At 50.5% G+C, this 21,130-nt stretch overlaps 1 protein-coding gene across 1 annotated transcript in view; it reads right to left on the bottom strand.

The window, feature by feature from the left end:
* Positions 1-18,912: 18,912 nt before the first annotated feature.
* The window catches only part of LOC126530069 (tryptase-2-like), a 46,143-nt gene continuing 43,925 nt past the window's right edge, over positions 18,913-21,130 (bottom strand). The window contains exon 6 of the mRNA XM_050177521.2: positions 18,913-20,976. Within this exon, the coding sequence (XP_050033478.2) occupies positions 20,812-20,976 (165 nt within the window). The 3' untranslated portion in view covers positions 18,913-20,811. The remainder of the gene's footprint in view (positions 20,977-21,130) is intronic.

The following is a 21,130-nucleotide window of genomic DNA, read 5'->3' as shown; positions in this document are numbered from 1 at the left end:
AAATATCCTGGCCGGCGACCTGGATCTCCATAGCGAAGACAGAGGTGCGGGATCACTCTGGTGGGAGATGTAAACGCCGCGCGCCGAGGCGCAACACGCCTCCGTGAACCAGCCGGTGCAGTCGGAGGCTTAACGACTGGCCAGCTAGGCTTAGCGCGGCGGCGACGTGGCGGGTGGACAAAAGGTGTGGTTCAAAGAAAAATGTAAAGTACCACATGAAAGCGAGGTGTCCACAGACTCCCGAGAACTTCAAGAATCGTCTGGCGAAAACTTTAGGTCGCTAATCACAGCGAAATCTGGGATTGCATTTGAGAAAGCCGGAGCTGACATGAAAACATCCGCACTCCTCGGCCTCTTCTTCTGAAGGCTGAAACAATTTTTTTTTTTTTTTGCCATCCATGGGCAGCAATAACTGAAAACTGCAGCAAAAAGCGTTTAGAACAAGTTTAAATCTTTTCAATACACGAGAAAAGATTGCTGCCAAGCTTAGAGCACAATGTGTCCCATTCTCAACAGCATATTCAACAAACTAGAGCAACAGCACCGACAAACGTAACAGGAGCTGCAGAGGACCACACTACTAACTATAAACGCGCTGCAAGGCACAAGGAAACGAGCTGCTCCAGTGTTGCGCTGAAATGCCGCTCGTGATTGTAAGCTCGAGCACCATCCGGTTCTTCCGGCGCCCCTAACTAGAACAACATTCTAGCACAAAATACAGTATGAAACCATCAAATTGTGTTTCAGCTTAGCTGAAGCAGCTCCAGTAGCGCACGGAAAACCATAAACCAGAACACGCCATACTTGTTTAAACAACGTCACAATCACGTGGGGATACCTGTGACGTCAGGTCCGTGCGAGGCAGCAGCCTTTCAGCATGGCATTTTTCTTGTACCACGCGCGTGTCACCAATTACCGCCCAAAACATACGCGCACATTTCGTTTGTGTGTCTTATTATTTAACTAAAGTTAAATTCATCAATTCAAGCAACAGATCACTCAAATTACAGATATTTTCTTGAACAACTCTCGAAGTCACGTGTCACCGTGAGTGACGTCACAATGCGGACACGAGTAGGTCTTCCATGCTGAAGTGACTAGCGCAATAGTGGACACGGGACACTAAAAAGGCAACAAGGACAAGCTCTTCTCCTAGTGGCCTTTTTAGTGTCCCGTGTCCACTCTTGCGCTAGTCACTTCTGTTATATCGTCATGGCACCGCACGTGCCAATGAAGTTGGGAGCACCTGCTGTAATCATTTTCTTCCCTTATTCTCTATTTGTCCCTTCCCTTCTTTCTTGCTATGCGCACTATATTGCACGCGATACCCGTAATAAACTTTGTTTAATCGGGGAGTACGTGGTCACTTCAGTGGCGACGAGGGTGGGATGAGCCTGCCGCCCACCAGCAAAACCCGGTAGCTATGGCCGGATACGCAAGCCCGCCGCAGTTCGACGAAGCTACGACCACTGGCCGGCATATCTAGCGCGACTAGAAGCTTTCTTCGAGGGCGACGGCATCATGGAAGAAAAGAGGAAGCGAGCATTTCTCGTAGCAGGGCTGAGCACTCACACTGTGGCCGTCGTTAGTGGACGCTGCGCGCAACAAAGGTGAACGAGCTGTCGTGCAATGAAGCACTCGACATACTGTAGAAGCATTTTTCGCCCAGCCCGAATGAAATAGCCAAATCCTACAAATTTTTCTCCCGTAACCACATGCCAAGAGAGCCAGTCAGATTTCTTGTAGCCATTCGACAATTGGCGGATACCTCGAACTTCGGCAATTCCCTTGACAGGATTGTCCGCGACCGGATAGTTTGTGGCTTGGAAGACAACTTATTACATCCTCAAATGCTTTGGAAAGCATCCCTAACAAGAAGCGAAGCAGAGGAAATCATTTTAACAGTGGAAATGGCTGAAGAAAACGTTGACAACTGCGCCTGAAGACGAAGCCGTACACGACGTGAAAGTCGGCCACCATGATTCAGGTATGCAAAAACAGGGCACGAGCCCAGAACCTGCCCGTTCCACTCGGCGAAGTGCTACCAGTGCCAGCAGCGCGGTCATGCTCTCAAGATGTGTCCCGGATAAACAGACAGCAGAACGAGGGAACCGTTAACGTGGCCACACCAGCAAAAAAATGCCGTGCATCCGTCAGCATGAAATTGCAATGATCCGGGATCAGAATCGCTGTTCCTTGTTGAAACGGCAGATGATTTCGTTGAAAACATTCACACCGTAAAGGGAATAATGTGCACTCTACTTTGGAAAAGAATAGCGATCAAGATGCAGCTGGACACAGGGTCCTCGGTTTCTGTCATCACTTGACCCACCTACGTACATCATCAAAATGCCTGGCCGAGACTGCAAGAGTCGCCGCACAAGTTGTCATGCTTCCTTGGACCAGTGCCGGCGCGCGGCCAGTTACAGCACGACGTTTGCTTGGGTTCGAAGACTACAAAATCCACATTAGCGGTGCTGAGTCGTTCCGGGCCGAATCTGTGTGGCCGAGACGTCATGACGGCGCTGGACCTTCTTGGGGAGTCGGTGCTCAGCGCAACGCAGGAAGCTGAGAGTGCGGCTATTCGTGAAGTTGGCAGTGGCGTTAGAAGAATTTTCCGACGTGTTTTGACCGGAGCTAGGGTTCATAAGGGGACCGCCCGCCCGTTTGCCATTGCGGGAGTAGGCTGTTCCTCGGTTCTGTAAGGCGTGGCCGGTGCCGTACGCGTTACGCTCAGAAGTGGTGGCCGAAATTGATCAGTTAATTGAAAATGGAATTCTTAACCCGGTCGCACACTTGGAGTGGCTGGCACCCGTGGTGGCGGTAGTAAAGCGTAACGAGAACATTCGCTTGTGCGGCGATTTCAAAACTACTGTCAACCAAGACTGCAATACAATCCAGTATCCTCTCCCGCGCATAGAGGACATTGTGGCGACGTTGAACGGCAGAAAAGGTTTTACAACTATCGATCTCTGGGACGCCTACAATCAAATTGCGTTAGACGAAGAATCGCAACTGCTCACGACGGTGAGTACACAGAAGGGCCTTTATTGCTTCACACGCCTACCGTTCGGAGTAGCCTCTGCGCCAGCGCTATTTCAGCAACGCATGGAAACAATATTGCAAGGATTGCCTGGAGTACAGGTCTATTTGGACGACGTAATCATTGCAGAAATACGGAGTGCTGCTGCCACCTTACGCCGAGTTCCGAGAACGTTCCGCGAGTTCAGGGTGCGGCTGATTCAGGACAAGCCATGATTTCGTGAGAATGAGGTTCATTTGTTGTGTTACAAAATCAACGATAAGGGCGTGCACGCCAAAAGGGAAAATCTTCAGGCTATTCTGGAGGTCGACACACCCACGGTAGCACCCGAGTTAAGGTCATGTTTGGGTCTGGTCACCTATTACCAAAAGTTTCTACCGCAGGCAGCCACGATCCTTGCACCTTTGTACGAACTATTGGGCGTCAGGACGGAGCGGAAGTATGGCATTGCTCAGGAGCAGGCGTTCCAAGAGGTCGAAGCGCTTATACGGAAAGCAGAGTTTCTTGCCCATTACAACCCGGACAAACCGTTGGTACTAGAATGTGACCCTTAAGCAGTCGGCATTGGAGCCGTCCTTTCTCACGGCACAGCTGAGGGGATGAGGCAACCACTTGGATTCCGCTCCCGCGTACTCACAGACGCAGAGCGGAAGTAGTCGCAGCTTGAAAAGGAAGCCCTGCCATTATTGTTTGGAGTGGCGAAATTCCAGGCATACTTGTTGGGCAGGAAATTCACAATTCTGGCTAATCACAAGCCATTAGTCAGCATTTTCACTTCATAGAAGCCGGTTCCAGCAATGGCGGTCGCCCGCATATAACGGTGGGTGGTCCAGTTGAGTTCCGGTGGACGCTCTCAGCCGCCTTCCACGGGCCGCGCCTTCCAAGGAAGTGTCCGGAGACGACGACGGCGGTGATAACTGCGAGTACGTACTTCTGACCGCCGGTTTTGACAGTAGAGTGCTGTCAGCCAAACAGGCCCAGTTTATGGCCGAAGATGAGGAGGTATTTGTGGTGCGGAAATGGGTGCAGGATGCCTGGCCTCGGCATTTAGACGCGAAGCAAGTCCCTCTGAAGCTGTGCCTAGTCCAGACGGACGACCTGACGGTGAGAGAAGGCCTGGTGTTCTGAGGCCACCGAGTCTTCGTGCCTAAAAGAGCCAGGAACGCAGTGTTGCAGCTCATTCACGAGACACATCAGGCAATCACCGCGATGAAGACACTAGCTGGCTACTTTGGTGTCCCGGCATTGCTAAACAGATTGAGCAGCTCGGTAACACGTGCCACTTATGTGTTCAAGCTGCACCGATTCCTCCACGTCAGTTACCAGTCCCGTGGCCGGAAACCAGGCAGTCCTGGTTTCGTCTGCACATTGGTTCTGCGATTCCGGTGGATGGCAAGTTGCAACATGCTATTAATTGTGGTCGATTCCCGCAGTAAGTGGATGGAAGCTGTGCCTTTGCGAACTTCCACAGCTGGGACGACCGTAGATGCCCTACGCACCCTCTTTAGCACTTTTGGGTTGTCGCGCACAATCGTCACAGATAATGGGCCACAGTTTGCAAGCCTAGAATTCCAGACTTTCACTGCGGTGAATGGAATAAAGCACATGCGCGCTGCACCATATCACCCTCAATCGATTGGGTTGGCGGAACGAGCGGCGCGAACCATAAAACAAAGCCTGCAGAAAAAAAACAAAGCAGGCAAGGATCAATGCAAACGCGGCCGGCCCGGATTTCGCACAACTACCGACGAACGCCGCTCTCGGGCGGAAAAACGCCGGCTATGCTGCTGATGGGGCGTGAGCTACGCTCCCGATTATATAACTTGTTGCCGTCAGAAACAGAGCGTGACATTTACCCCTTTCCCAATGATTTCTTGCAGAAGGACAAACCAATTTGGGTACGAAACTATGGTTGCCTCGGAGACCAATGTACTCACGCACGTCTCCAAACAACAGAGGTGTCTTGCATGGTGACTGCAGAGGGACCGGAGGGTGAACTAATGCGACGACATTTCCCCAAGTGCGACCGCGTGTGGTGGTGCAGGCCTCGGTGCAAGTGCAGCCGCGTCTCTCAGCCGGAGGCGACAGAGTCGTCGACAAGACCGCTAGTGCTAATACGACGGATGGGACCACGGCCCTGGAACTGGAAGCGGTTGCGACAGCAAGCACGCGCAATAACCAAGCTACTTTCCATCTGCAGGATAGCAGCATCGGCCACCCCTCTGGTTTCCTGCACTCCCGGTTTCGTGCAATCAAGTACCACGTGTCTTGACCCTTTCCTGGAGGACGTACCAAGACACAAGTCAGCATACCCGGGCCGGCACTTCGGCCAAGTCATTTTACCTGGTCCACCGGAGATACTGCTGCGCCTGCGCCTAGCATACACCAGGAGTACATAAGGAACCACGACGACAGCGGGTGCTCATTCTGGCAGCGGTTGCGACAGCAAGCACGCGCAATAACCAAGCTACTTTGCATCTGCAGGTTTGTCATAAGCTCATTATCTCTTAGTACTATTGCCTGTGTCACCGCAGCTGCTGCCAGAATTCTGCGGAGCGTAATTATCTGCGCAAGAACCCATTCAGTTTAGTTTTATTATTTACTGCAACTTTTTTCTTGTGCCGCCTAAACCTTGGTCTGTCGTCCCGTACGCGATGCCCTCAAACGCAGAACTCGCAAAACGAGTGGAGCAACTTGAATCCAAGCTTGAAAATTTGGGTTCCAAGTTTCTTGATGACGTGTATGGTAAATTATTACTAAAAATGAGCACTTCGGGATTGGACGTTGTTGAAATGAAAAAACAAATGGATAATTTGGTGGGCAGTGTGGAATTCCTCAACAATCTGGTAGAGGAAGTAAAGGATGAAAAGGCTACTCTGGTAGCTGAAAATAACGCTCTAAAAGCTAGCAACAGTATGCTCACAAAAAAAGTAAGCGATCTAGAACAGCACTCGAGGCTAAACAACGTCGAGGTGAAAGGAGTTCCTTGTACACAAGGAGAAGACTGCCTGGTGGTAATGCAAAGCATTGGCGACAAAATTGGTTGCCCAGTATCACCAGATGATCTCGACGTGGTTCACCGTGTGCCTCGTACCATGCAAGTCTCGTATCATGCTCGCTTCATGTGAAATCGGTCAAAATACCTCGCGCCGAGACGCATGGGACTTGCACGCGCGCACACGGCGGAAGCGCGACTTGTGGAGGCGAAAATGCAAGCAGTAGATGTTCCACGCATTATAATCAACGGGTGATGAATCATCATCCCGCGATAATTCTGCCGGAAGTGACAAGCCGCACTTCCCGCGACGAATGCTGTGAACAGTGCCGTTATTGCGACAAAAGTGCGTATAGCTACGTTTGTGAAAGGCTGCCGACTAAATAATCAAGAATTTAGTAGTGGTTTAGTGGTAAATGCAAGGGAAATGCGTGAGCATTGCGTGACCCTTGGTTTAAACCATGTTCACCATATTGCAAAGTGTTGTTCGGAAGCTCACTCAACACACGTCCTGCTTCGTCGATGAACGAAGTGCAACAGGCGGTGGTTGGGAGCAGCCCACTCTCACATGCCCTATATATGTAAGTTGCCCTAAACATCTAGTTGACCGCAAATCCTAGGTCACCGTCGTTGTTTGGTAGCATTCGATGGAGGGTCCCCATTCAAGTTTAGCTCAGGCATCCAGGTAATGGAGAAGTGGTGGCTTTTCTTCTTCTTCGTCTTTTTTTTTTTTTCACCCGTCAAAAGTCTGTGTCCTCGCTGCGTTGACGTCTGGATAGGCGTTGATGGATGGATGGGTGCTTGCTTTGTGGCAAACGTCCAATTAACGCCTTTGTGGTGTTGAGACGTAACAACGCACTCTGCATGGGTTAGCCATGATGTGGACATTTCAAAACCACAATGTATGGACTTCAATGCGGACATTTCAAGACCAGACAAGAAATTGTTCACTCAGTTCGTGTTAGAAAAGTTTTAAGTGACACACCAATCTAAGTCACTCAACCACTCAACAACGGTTGTGTATGGATGTAACTTTGACCAAGAGTCTGTCTAACATTGAAACCAAACCGATCACTGTATATCACAGCAATTACAAAACTATCGTCACCACCATTACCAAATTATGAAAATCAATACATTTACCCTTGTCATCCACCTTCACAGAAACTAATAGTTCAATTTTTTTGTCAGTCATATCATAAGAAGCTAACAATCAATGACACCAAACACAGCATAGAGGAAATTATTTTTCTATTTCAAGCCTTATTTATTTGACATTTCTTGTATAGTTCGTATGCTTTTCTTCTTTTACCTCTGCCTTGTTCTGCCAGTTACACTCGGCCAACTTATTGCCCATACTGCAGTTTAACACATTTTATTCTCTTACTGCGCTATCCAGCTTCGCTGTAGGGCCATTTCCAGTTATTTGTGGCCTCGATATTTTGAAGGTGAGCGTAGCCCTTCTTCAAGCGTTGTGCAAAACTTGTGCCTTCTTTCCTTTGTGATCTGTGAACCCAAATAAACCTTCTTTTCCTCGTTTTCCTTTTTGGTTTTTTTTTTTTGTCATCTGCACCTGAGATATCATATTGTGCACTTTCTGGCTCATGACAGTCGCCGACTCAACTCTTTCCTTTTGGTGATTGATTTAGTGCCTACAAACGAGCGATGATGATAATAATGGCCGCGCGTACAGCTGAGAACCCTGTATAGAGGGCGCGCATAGTGGGCATTCCTCATTCTCGTCTGCAATCGGGCAAGGGTCGACGTTTCAATTCATCAACGGGGTCAGCCACCCACTGGCGCCTACGACCACAAATAAGTCGCGCCGCGCGGCCCCCATTACCGACACGAAAACCGGAAAGAGAGAGAAAAAACGCATCACTCGTGGCCGATGACACAGACCGGAGGAGACGCCGCCGCAACGCCGATAAGGAACGAGAAATAGTTTCTGCGGTCTGGGTGCACCGCAAGCTCGCCCGACCACGGAGCGTTTATCTAATGCTTGAGGAGGCGGCTGGTGAAACGCCGTCTACGGCGCCGCTGCACGAACGGGGCCAGAGATCGTGGAAACAAGAGAGGAGGCACTGATCCGCCCAACGCCATTTCGACTGGAAACTAACCTTCAGGCGGACACCTTATATTGCCTCGGGGGCAAGGGAACTCCGGAATTTGGATCATTTGACTAAAAAGAAAACGAGAAAACACGGTGCATAACATAAGCAAGAAACTCACGTGGACGCATACGTAAAGGCCTTTCGCAGCGGCCCAGCGAGGGGTTTTGATAATGCAATTCGGTTAGTGGCTGCTTCTTTTTCTTATTTTTTTTTTTTCGGTGAGCAGAAGTCGTGCATGCCGGTCGTCTTCGTAGAGTGAACGTTTAGGATGTCCGCTGCTTCCGCTGTGATAATGCCGCTCACGTTCCAGCCCCACGTGGCCTGACGACGCAGTGATTCATGGTCGTAGGATGTCTGTCAACCAACGTCCAGGTAGCGGTGCCTTTACAAAGAGAGAATTATGTGCCTCCTTAATTTTCGGATACGTGTAGTATGCAAATGTCTGAAGGCCACTGAATGATGAAGCGCGGTGAATGACACTGCATGCCTTAATATACTAGCACACTACGTGCTTATCGGCTTAGCTGTGCGACAGGTGTGCCACTGTTTTGAATTTTATCGCATAGTTAATTTACATCGAAGTTTCCCGCCAATTTCTAGCGAGTATAGGCAATGCAATTGAAGACATTATGGGATATATTTGAACATGGTGAAAACAAATCGCTGGAATTTTTTATTCGCTCTATCAAGTGCTTGTTATATAATTCACTTTTTCTCAGCCATTTAAATTATTGTTGTACTGTCTGGGCTCCCACTTCTGACACAAATATCAACAGGCTGTACATACTGCAAAAGAAGGCTCTTCGCACTCATTTGTAATAAACCATACGATTTCCCTTCAGCTTATTTATTTCATAAAATTAACACACCGAAAGTACAGGCCCTTTTAAAGTACCGTTTAGTGCTTGCGTATACAGATGAACAGAAAAAGAACATAAACTACATTACTTCTATGGCTAACTTAGAACTACACGAAACTCCATACAGCACAAGAAAGCCAGAGTACTGGCGCGTACCAAAATCGCGCACGAACTGTGGGTCACAAATGCTGTGCTCCAGGCTACCTCGGTTATTAAACGATCTTATTGGTAATAAAATTGATATTGCAACGTGTTCTCCTCCCGATATTCTTTATTTTTTCTCTCATATATGAGTTGTACAATGCCTATATGCTTTTGAAGTGCAGTGAGATTGTGTTTTTGCTTGCTTGCTCACATTTGCTTTTGTTGTATTTTCTTCCTCGCCTGATTTGCGATGCGTATGTATGATATGTTGTAGTGCTTGAATATTTGAATATTTAAGTACTTGGGAAAACTGTATTTCCGCTCTGCTGCTCCCTTCTTTTTTTTTTGTATTAAGGGTATTTGGGGCTGGTCAAGCTGCTACGAGCAGCTTTTTTCGCCACTTTACCCCCGCAAAGCTGTATTTTGTTTTTTGTGGAAATAAAGCATACATACAAATTTTAATAGTGGCATGCGACTTCCCCGCCGGCGTGCTTCTCTGACGTCGAAACCCTGCTCATGTGCGAAATGTTACCAGGCGTTCGTGGTTTTCATTTTATACGCAAGAAGTGAACAGCGTAAAAGCGCGAGACAGCAATAGCGATAGCACAACGCGGCATTACTTGCTGCGCTCCATGCCGTTTACTGAGTTGTACACCAACTGACCCATATGCGTACCGTTCTGACTTCTCATTTTATCATCTTCCATCATTCGAATCAAGCCTTAACCGCCATAAACTACTCATAGCCGGTCCTCTAATGACGGTTTTCTTGACGTACATTATTTTTACCGCAGAAATGTTTACCGCTTAGATTTCTCATCAGCTACTTGTCATACTCTGTTAGACACTGGCGCAAAATCTGGCAACCATTTGAACCACAAAACGAAGAAAAGTGAAATTGTGTGCGGCACAGGCAATTTTTCAGCAGTGTACCGATTTCTCTGTCGTTGAAGCTGTGCACCTGCGCGATATTCTGCCAGCCTTTTGAATAGGAAGACAAATAAGGAAGTTACCAACCGGTTAGCTACCCTGAAAAAAGGAAGAGAAACATAAGAAAGCCAGTAGAAGGCAAAGGTCGGCAGTGTGGGAGAATACTCACTCACACTCACCATAATTATTCCAGGCCCCGCACTCACCCACGTTCACGCTCACCTCCACTCACACTGACTGGCACTCACTCGCACTCGCACTCACCTCCACTCACACTCACTAGTACTCACTCGCACTTGTACTCACTTCCGCTCACACTCAATGGCACTCACTCGCAATCGCACTCACGCCTTTGAAATGAGTGCGAGTGAGTGTGAGAGTGCACTCATGAGTGAGTGCGCCGACCTATGGGAGAAGGACCCGGTCGCTATGAACGCATGCGTACACACTGCTTGCGCTTCAACATTGCACACACTGTGGGGCGGAAGAGTCGTGCACCTTTGCTTCTGGCGATGTCTTTCAAAGAGAGTGAGTCGGTTAGGCACAGAGTATTTTCTCACAATTCGAAGCACGTCCTGCACGTACGCTAATTTGCAAGCGTGTTTCTCGTGCCTCGCTGAACGACCACTCGTTGCTTCTATTTGTGATGCAGGGTTCTTGTACTCAAAGGTTCTGACGGTTCTCTTAGGCGGAGCCTCCGAGAACGCAATCGAGGACAAAGCCGTTGGTTTGGAAAACACAGACAAACTTTTAATGAAACTAGAAAGAGGCTTAAAGTAAATAGAAGGAAATAGAAAGCATAAAATAAACACTCAAACAGACATCACGGTACTAAGAAACACATTTGGGGCTAGTATGACATTAACTAGTGCGTGTGTCCGGGCTTGCCACAACGGCAGGGACGCATAACAGTCTCGACGCGGAGACGCGGCGACAAGTTGATGAAAGGAGTTGCGCCGGTCTCACCAAAGGTCGGGGTATAGAATGGTTGACCGGGCGACCGGAGCGCGCCAGCTCTGGCTTGGAGATAGAAGGTAGGCGGCTTGGCGGCACGAGCAGACGGCTGCGCCGTTCTGGCCGGGCAACTGGGCGTAGAGCTCGGGCCCGTAGCTCGACTGCTCTCGTCCTGCTCACGGGCGCAGAAGCTCGCCGGCTTTTAGCAGCTGGCGGCACGCTCGGGTAGACTGGCAACGCACAGGAACGGGTTGGCAGGAGACCCCGGTCGGGTGAAGTCCTGGTGGCTCGAGTCCGGAACCCGACGGCCCGTCTTCAACACCCGGTCCGGTGGCCGACCTTCTCCTGGCGTCGCTACCTGGAACTCTCCCGGCGTCTCCCCCCTTCTGCCAGCGCGCCTCGCCTTTTCTTCCGCTCTGGCCGATTAGTCATTTTCCAATTGGCTGCTTGACGCCCCGTGGTCGTTCCTAATTGGTTGGCATTTTACTCTTGCCTTCTTTTCTTGCACCGCGCGTTCACGTGCCGCACGCTTTTCGGCGTCGTCGTTTTCCTCCAGCACGGAATTCGCCTCGGCGCGCGCACTCCTTGTCGTCTGCTTCTGTCCGTCTCGACCACCGTACCATGTCGCGCACCACACACATCACACCATTACACAAGTCTGCGGGCGCCCAGGAAATCATGATACGAATGTTCTAAGTTTCTAGTTGGATATCAAGACACTGTGGCGGGCACAATATCAAGACTCAATCGCACCTCTAAAAATATTCTTATAGCGTGAAGAACACGTGAAGAGAATCAGTCAGCGTATAGGAGCAATTGGGAGAAACCTTGGGGCGCACATAGAACTGTTCGAAGTGCCTCGAGTTCTACCTCCGTCCTGTCGACTTCTTCCGAAGAGCCAAGGGCAGCCGTGTTTGCCAAGCGATGACTCACGTCGATCGACGCTTGCGCCACGATGTGTTTTCAGGCTCTGGACTTGCCTTGTCTCTTTGATGTTTCTGCCATTTGGGTGCAACTTACTTTGTAAATATAGCGGCTGGCTTGTGCACCGCGGTGTGGCTGTGCGCTTTGGCGAGAATTTTGCGTTGGTACGACTTCCTCGGTCCCACAATGCGCGGCAGGAGTCCTTTACCGTTAAGCTTAATCGTCGGCGACATTGGAGAACATAAGTTCGGGAACTCTTGATCTCACTGTAGCTTGCGGGAAGCAGGTGTCGTGAAAAAAGTTTACCAGTCAAGGCGTTGTTGGAATCGCACCGCTGGCACGAGTTGTTGGGGTCTCTGCTGACGCCCGTTATTGCCAATGGGTCGCAAGCCCCAAGGGTAGCGTTGGCCTGGCGGCCTGGGGCACTGGAAGCATCTGAAGGTCCCGGCAAAGCAAGAGAAGACTGGTAACAGAACAACTTGTTTATTCTAACATAGCAAAAGAGCGGCCGGTCAGGTCGACCGAAGTGGAGAGACGGGAGAGCACGTAACTCAACAGTACAAATCGGAGCCTCTCTCCTGGCGTCCGGGGGCAGCTGCTCTTATACTCTCGGCGTCGCGGTCCAAAAGGGAAGGTCACGGGATGAAGGTCACGGGACGGCGCAGCAGGAGCCCACGACGGCGCGAGCGGTTGAGCCGAGAGACCTGCTGAACCGAGTGTAGTGACGCATCGCCAACCGCCCACACGACGGCGCGAACGGTTGAGCCGAGAGACCTCCAGGCTCCTCATTCGGGGAACTCCGCTCCCCGGCTGCCGCGCTTTGACAAGCGAGGGCACACACACACACACGCACACACGAAGACACGTGGCACTGAAACACGCCTGGACACGCTTGGCGGGTAGGCGTCGCGGCGGCGTCGGACGGGCCAAAATGTCCGCCGCTTTGAACAAAGCCCCGGCGTCCGTTGCATCCGCGCCGGCATTACCGCGCGTTGTAGGCGAAACGTAACAGACCGCCCCGCCGGGGGAAGGAGATCCCGATGGTCAGGGGACTGCATCCGCTGTCCGGAGGGATGTCGCTCGATGATGCTCATAACCGAAGTTGGGCGTCCTTGGGCGTTTCTTGAGCGCAGCGCACAGAGAAGGCCTCGTTCTCACGTTCAGGTGCACACAGGACACTGCAAAGTGACTTCGGGAGAGTTGACATTTTTGTTCTCGTTTCCGGCAAGCGTTAGAACCACGCCAAAAGTCAACCGCTCAGTCAGCAAGCACGGCACAACCCTCACTAAGCCCTGCCAGGCTCTTCCCCCTTTTATACTGCTGCCTAGTTCCTTACAGTAGTTTAGCAGCACTCAGAACGCGTCCACAAATCGGAAAATTTGCACTAAAAAGCACATCATCACTTTGAAACACTACACAAAAGCAATAGGTTAAAAATCCTGCCTCAGGAAGAAAAACATCAGTAACAAGCAATTTTGAGGCTGATTCCCACGTTAGGGGCTTCGACTTAAGCCATCGGCGTTACCGTTGAGACTCCCCTTTTTGTAACGCACCTCAAAGGAATATTGTTGCAAAGCGAGGCTCCAGCGCAGGAGGCGGCCATTTTTGGGAGAGATGGTCTGCAGCCATTGGAGAGGGCAGTGATCCGTTTCAATGATAAACCTCGAGCCAGCTAGGTAACATGACAATTTCTGAACGGCCCACACGATACACGCACACTCTTTCTCGGTGGCGCTATACGCCTGCTCACGACTGGTCAGCTTACGACTAGCATACAGGACGGGGTGTTCTACTTCTCCATTTTCCCGTTGGCACAGTACAACGCCCATGCCTCGCTCACTAGCATCACACTGAACAACGAACCCTTTTGTGTAGTCGGGCGATCGTAGCACAGGCTGGCTTGTTAGGGCGCTCTTTAGGGCGCTAAAAGCTCTTTCCTTCGTCTCATCCCAGACGACTGTTTGCGGCTCTGTCTTTCTTAGAGCATCCGTCAAGGGAGCCGCGATATCAGAGTACCTGGGGATGTACCTCTGATAGTAGCCGGCGACACCTAAGAACGACCGAATATCGGTCTTCGTACGCGGTTGCGGGAAGTCTCGCACAGCGGCCACCTTTATTTCAGAGGGGCGGCGTCGACCCCGACCAATCACGTGTCCGAGGTAGACAACCTCGGCCTGTGCTAACTGGCACTTGGGAGCTTTGACTGTCAAGCCCGCATCGCGCAGGCGGGTTAGCACTGCCCGCAAGTGCGCCATATGCTCCGGCCAGGATGCGGAGAATATCGCTACGTCGTCTAGATACGGTAAAGCGAATTCTTGCTGTCCCCGCAACACTTTATCCATGAGGCTTGAAAAGCAGTATGGCGCGTTCTTCAAACCAAAACTCAAAACTTTAGGACGGAATGTCCCCATTGGTGAAATGAACGCCGCATACCTACTAGCCTCTTCTGTAAGTGGAACCTGCCAATAACCCCTGACAAGATCTAGGGTGGAAATAAACTGAGCGCTACTCACTCTCTCAAGGCGCTCCTCGATGTTAGGGATCGGATAAATTTGATCCTTAGTGATGGAATTAAGCCTGCGGTAGTCGACGCAAGGACGAGGTTCCTTGCCCGGTACCTCAACTAAAATCAAAGGGGAGGTATAATCACTCTCACCCGCTTCAATAACACCGAGCTGTAGCATTTTCTTTACCTCAGCCTCCATAATATCGCTCTGGCGGGGTGACACCCGGTACGCCTTGGATCGTACTGGCTCTGGGGAGGTAAGTTCTATGTCATGAGTAAGGACAGAAGTCCTACCAGGCCTCTCAGAGAACAGACCTTGAAACTCTTGTAAGAGCTGGTGTAGTTCTGTTTTCTGCTCAGGCGACAGCGATGTTTTACTTATTAAGTCACTAATGACTTGATCGGTGTCTTTCCTGTTCGTCACTGAGCCTAGTCCCGGAAGCTCGACCGGAAGCTCTTCTAACTTTCCCGCATCGGGAATTTCCTCTCCAGTATCTGGTGCCTTTAACGCTACAGGCTCAATTTTATCCCGTTCGGGCGTGCTCTGAATACCAGCTTGCTGCGCCTCTGACCCTTTTTCATCGTTCAACAACGTCGGCCCCGCAACTACCGCCTTTGCAGCGAGCTCCCGAACCTTCGATCTGGTTAAGGCCTGAACGCTAGCCTCACCAAACAAAAGCCCCTTCTCGCGCAGGAGGTGATCGGACCTGTTCGAAAATAGGTACGGGTACTGGGGGGGCAGCATAGATGACACTGCGGCCTCCGTCTCAAGTGCTCCGAAAGGTCCTTCAATAAGCACTTTTGCTACCGGCAGACACACGCTATGAGCTTCCACTGCTTGCTTGATCCATGCGCACTCGCCCGTGAACATATCGGGTTCTACGTAAGAGGGGTGAACTACATCCATCGTAGCTGCGGTATCGCGAAGCACTCGGCACTCTTTCCCGTTCACGAGGAGGTCTCGCATGTAAGGCTCGAGAAGCTTGATGTTCTCGTCAGTGCTGCCTAATGAAAAAAACACGACTTTTGGTTTTGTTTCTGGGCACTGCGCCGAAAAGTGACCCGGCTTCTGGCACGTATAACACAGGCGCGCTTGCCTCGCCTCGAACCGCTTTCTGCGTTCGGCTTCGGCTGCCGCCGTCTCCTTACGTTCGGTCGGACACTGCGCCGAAAAGTGACCCGGCTTCTGGCACGTATAACACACGCGCGCTCGCCTCGTCTCGAACCGCTTTCTCATGGGCGTGAACTTCGGCCTCTCAAACTTGGAGCCAAATTCACCCTTTTGACCGTCCTTAGCTCCGCGAGCCCGACGCGTCACAAACTCCTCGGCTAGCTCAGCGGCTCTAGCCACCGTACTAACGTCTGGCCTATCCAAGACCCAGTACCGCACGTTCTCAGGTAACCGACTATAAAACTGTTCTAGCCCGAAACACTGCAGAACTTTCTCGTGGTCACCAAACGCTTTCTCTTCTTTGAGCCACTCCTGCATGTTTGACATAAGCCTGTACGCAAACTCTGTATATGACTCACTTCTGCCTTTCTCATTTTCCCGAAACTTCCGACGGAACGCCTCCGCTGACAGCCGGTACTTTTTTAGCAGACTCGATTTCACTTTGTCGAAATCCTCTGCCTCCTCTCTCTCCAAGCGAGCGACTACGTCGGCCGCCTCGCCGGGTAGCAAAGTGAGCAAGCGCTGTGGCCACGTTTCCCGAGAGAACCCCTGCTTCTCGCACGTTCGCTCAAAGTTAACCAGGAACAAACCAATGTCCTCTCCAAGCTTAAACGGCCGCATCAGGTCAGTCATTTTGAACAATACTCGTTCTCCTGCACCGTGTGCCTGACTTCCATTACGAGCGCGTTCCATCTCTAACTCGAGACGTTTCATTTCCAAAGCGTGTTGACGGTCACGCTCTTCCTTTTCTTTCTCTTTTTGTTCTTTAAGTTCATGCTCCTGTTTCTCTTTTTGCTCTTTAAGTTCGCGCTCCTGTTTCTCTTTTTGTTCTTTAAGTTCGCGCTCCTGTCTTTTTGCCGTCTCCCTCTCCTCAATGGTCTCAAGGCATTCCGACAGCTCGTCATCCTCAGCTTCTAACTCAAGAATAGCCCTTAGCAGTTCTGGTTTTCTGAGTTTGTCTGAGACATCCAGACCCAACTCTCTCGCAAGCTCCAGCAATTTCGGTTTGCGCAACGACTTCAAATCCATGGCTGCTCTGAATGCTGCTTTCTCTACTGCCTACTATTGTCTTGCCGCAAACTAACCCGGCAGCAACGACAACCACAATTACCAGCTCTGTTTCTAACACTAACAAAAGCCTGGCAAAACTCAGAAGAAGAAAGTCCCGCACTCACCAAACCTTGCAGCCAAGACTTCAGCGCAGTCGTTCCGCTGCAGGCAACCAGTCATCACACAGGGCTCGTTGCGCTGCTCCCGGATGGTCGTTGTGCTGCTCAGCATACAGTCAACCGCATCTCTTCGCTGCTGGCCTCCGTTGTCGCGATCTCACCGCTGGCAACCAGATGTTGGAATCGCACCGCTGGCACGAGTTGTTGGGGTCTCTGCTGACGCCCGTTATTGCCAATGGGTCGCAAGCCCCAAGGGTAGCGTTGGCCTGGCGGCCTGGGGCACTGGAAGCATCTGAAGGTCCCGGCAAAGCAAGAGAAGACTGGTAACAGAACAACTTGTTTATTCTAACATAGCAAAAGAGCGGCCGGTCAGGTCGACCGAAGTGGAGAGACGGGAGAGCACGTAACTCAACAGTACAAATCGGAGCCTCTCTCCTGGCGTCCGGGGGCAGCTGCTCTTATACTCTCGGCGTCGCGGTCCAAAAGGGAAGGTCACGGGATGAAGGTCACGGGACGGCGCAGCAGGAGCCCACGACGGCGCGAGCGGTTGAGCCGAGAGACCTGCTGAACCGAGTGTAGTGACGCATCGCCAACCGCCCACACGACGGCGCGAACGGTTGAGCCGAGAGACCTCCAGGCTCCTCATTCGGGGAACTCCGCTCCCCGGCTGCCGCGCTTTGACAAGCGAGGGCACACACACACACACGCACACACGAAGACACGTGGCACTGAAACACGCCTGGACACGCTTGGCGGGTAGGCGTCGCGGCGGCGTCGGACGGGCCAAAATGTCCGCCGCTTTGAACAAAGCCCCGGCGTCCGTTGCATCCGCGCCGGCATTACCGCGCGTTGTAGGCGAAACGTAACAGCGTGCATTTTGTAACATTTTGGAACATCGCGTTATTTTCATGGCTCCCATACCCTGGAACACTTTATTTCATGTCATGTGATTAGACAGGGCAGCCAAAGCCTTCGTTTGCCATGTCGAAGCAAAACTGCCGGTGGGTCGATTCCGGGAACAATTCATTAAAATCCGTAGTTGCGCCGTTACAGATCAGTGTTCTCTACAAGCGGCATCTCAAGGGATTGACCATGATGGCATTATAAAGGCCAAAAGCTGACTTTCGCCAACGTAGGAAGGTATGTCCGCTGAGGAACAACTTGTGGGCAGAGAGCAACGGAGCGCGGGATGAGGAACAGTGGTGTGGTGTAAAGTGACGTGGAAGAGTCACGCGACAGGAGGAGCGGCCGCGCATGCGCGGGTGGGTGCGGCCGTCGAACTGCATTGCACCGTGCTTTCCGCTACACTACTCTGCGTGAAGGTGGTTGTAACGAAGCGATGGCTGTCGTTAGCATAGTTAAATGTGTGAGTGGTCACATAGGAATAGGTGGGGTCAGTCTGTAATAAGTTCTATATAGATACCTGCACGGTATGTTATATATCGATGGCTGTAGATTATATGTAGCATGTTTAAAAGCAACAAACAACAAGCATTACTTGTTCCATTGTGGTTCCGTTGATCATAGCTGACGTACGCTGCCCACTCGTAGACACCGACAGGTAGACGACAGCAATACATATGTCATATTAACTCACAACTAACCAAGAGGCAGGAGAAGCCATGCTTATCTTGATAAATAAATGATAGTATCCCGCTGCTGCAAAAGTGAAGTCGCTCATGTGAAAGATGAGAACATGTGAGTTATTTTTTTTTATATGTCTGTATGCTAATATAATACCATGATCACAGATGAACGTCACCCATTGTACAGCTGCTCGTCCGAAAGTGGAACCTTCGTGCAAATTTATACTGCTTTTGAACTGTATGAGCTTCCTTTTTACTTTTCCGCTGTACGCTAGTCATTACTGGCTCTTATGTTAAGCTGGCGATTGCATGGTCACGTGTATCACGTGCGTAATCGTACCGAAATATACCGCTGTTACAGCTGAGTTTTCTCGCAGCACCGGTATGGCAGAGCGTGAATAACGTTACCGAACTTACATTTAGGTACATGTAACTCGAAAACCCGAAATCAGCTTAGGTAATGGTTGTCGCGTGGTTTATGTTCCATTTTGTCACTCGAAAGAGACATTCAAAGATATGACGCTGTTCTTGCTTTTTTTTATTTACAATGCGGGCATTTACAGACTTCTTTTCACAAAAGGCATAAATAATAAGCCTTTCTCACAAGACCAGATCTGCACAGGTATCACCACTCTCAGTTCGCAATAAAATAAAACAAACTACACGCAAAGATGAGCAAACAGAATCACAAAAGTGAAGGAATGTGGCGAAACCGCCTTTTTGTCCTTGATATCAGTGCAACAATCTTTTCTATTTCTTCTTTAGTTCAGCCGGAAATACAACGGCAATTTCTGTACAGAAGCATTGTGCACACTTTCACAGGCCTACGCGCGACAAGAGTAATCTCTCTCATAAAACATAAAAGGGCGTGAGATGAGGTAAAGCACACAGTTCAGTTGTAACAGAGAAATCCACTGGGCGATCGCATGCGACTGTATAGAGTTCGAGAGGCGCTATCGTGAGCGAACGCATAGAAACAGAAGCGCGACACAAGAACGTGGGCGCACGTGGTGCGTAGCACCTCTGTAGGGGCGTACGTATGTCCCCAGCTGGTAGTCCTTCTCGCTTTCTTCGCAACGGAAGCAAAAAAGAAGAAAAAGGGGGAGGGGAGCACGGGGGAGGGTGTCCAATTTCTTTCACTCTAGCTCACGCCTTTCTCGATTCGTCACGAGCAGCCTCTGAGCATCCGGAGCCACGATGCTCTTCGCCCAATCGAATTCATTGCAATAACAATTTTTACGAGCAGGGCACTTCAAACTTAGCAACTTACCACGCATAACGACATCCTAGTGACAATCGTAGAGCTTACGCTAGCTGAAAAATTTCTACCCTCCTGTTTAAGCCATCTGCATTCACGACACTCCCTTGAAACGCGTGTGAAGAACACGTTCAACTCATGTTTCGTGCGCATATTGAACAAAAACTTGATATCGGTGGAGGTCTGACAATGCTGGCGCGGTATCTTCATAGGTTTGTCTCAGGAACCCACAAAGGAGGGCAAAACAAAAGAGCTTCTCTTCCGTCTTTCCGACCGCTCTACGTTATTTTGTGGCGATGAACCTTCGCAATAAAATGTACTCTACGCTCATTATGAAATTGTCATTTGAGCACGAACTTTAATTGTAGTAGCTCGATCTGTGACAAAGTCGACAGAACAGCGAAATGCTGAGTCGCGCCACATATTCCGCGCTGTATCAACTGGCCAACGCGCTCGTCACTTGGACGGGTACTAATGACACAGTACGATGATGGGACCATTGAAACAATGCGTTTTCGGTGGGTATCTCACCGCGTGCGAGAAGCGTGAGCTGCTTGGACAGTAATAGCGGAAGCAGAGTTTAAAAAACTATTTCGCTGCGGTGCAATGGGCAGATCTTTGTGCATGCTCGAAGAATTCAAGCACTAACCAGTTGCCAATAAGCACTGCTCGTGGCACTAACTTGCTGTATGAAAATCGAATTGATAGATTAAAGGTTTTGACAGCCCATGTATAAAGCGTTCCCTAGGACTTATCCCAACTTAGTTTGCGCAGATCCAAGAATGTGGTAGGCAGCGGCTTACGGCTTGGAGGCTCTTGAATGCTGTGCTTTGGCTTGTTGACCTTCGGTGATTCACTCACTCACCACCGCAGGACGGAGGAATTCACAGCTAATCCAATTGTCCTTAGGGCACACCACTCACACATTGTATAGGCTGGGCGAATAAGCCTACTGTCCTGACTGTTGATCACAATAGAGGAAGAGAATCCGGGGCACCGGGTTCACTCACTCGGACTCTCCTTCACTCCACGTCGCAGGGCGTGGCCTTCGAGGCTGGTCAACGGCTTCACTCTGCGGCACAGGATGACCTAAATGTGTCTTCCATGACGTGTGCAAGCTGCCTGCAGGTCGGCGTCGCTCACACTTTCGATGACTGCTTAGTGGGGACGCTGCATTACCTCCTTGATCCAGTCCACGTAGTGCGCCACTTTTGTGTACACGTCGGGGAAGCCCTTCTTTGCGCAGCCAGATCCGAATGATGTGATTCCTGTCAAGTGCCAGCGGCCAAACAGCTTGCACTGCAGAGGACCTCCGGAGTCACCCTGCAGTTTGATTTGCAATGGAAAATAGAGAAGGGAATCATCATCATCATCATCATCATCAGCCTGATTACGCCCACTGCAGGGCAAAGGCCTCTCCCATACTTCTCCAACTACCCCGGTCATGTACTAATTGTGGCCATGTTGACCCTCCAAA

Source organism: Dermacentor andersoni, chromosome 5 (assembly GCF_023375885.2).
Source record: "Dermacentor andersoni chromosome 5, qqDerAnde1_hic_scaffold, whole genome shotgun sequence".
Lineage (NCBI taxonomy): Eukaryota > Metazoa > Arthropoda > Arachnida > Ixodida > Ixodidae > Dermacentor > Dermacentor andersoni.
The sequence above is the reverse complement of the archived record's forward strand: the minus strand, read 5'-3'. Positions and strand labels throughout refer to the sequence as shown.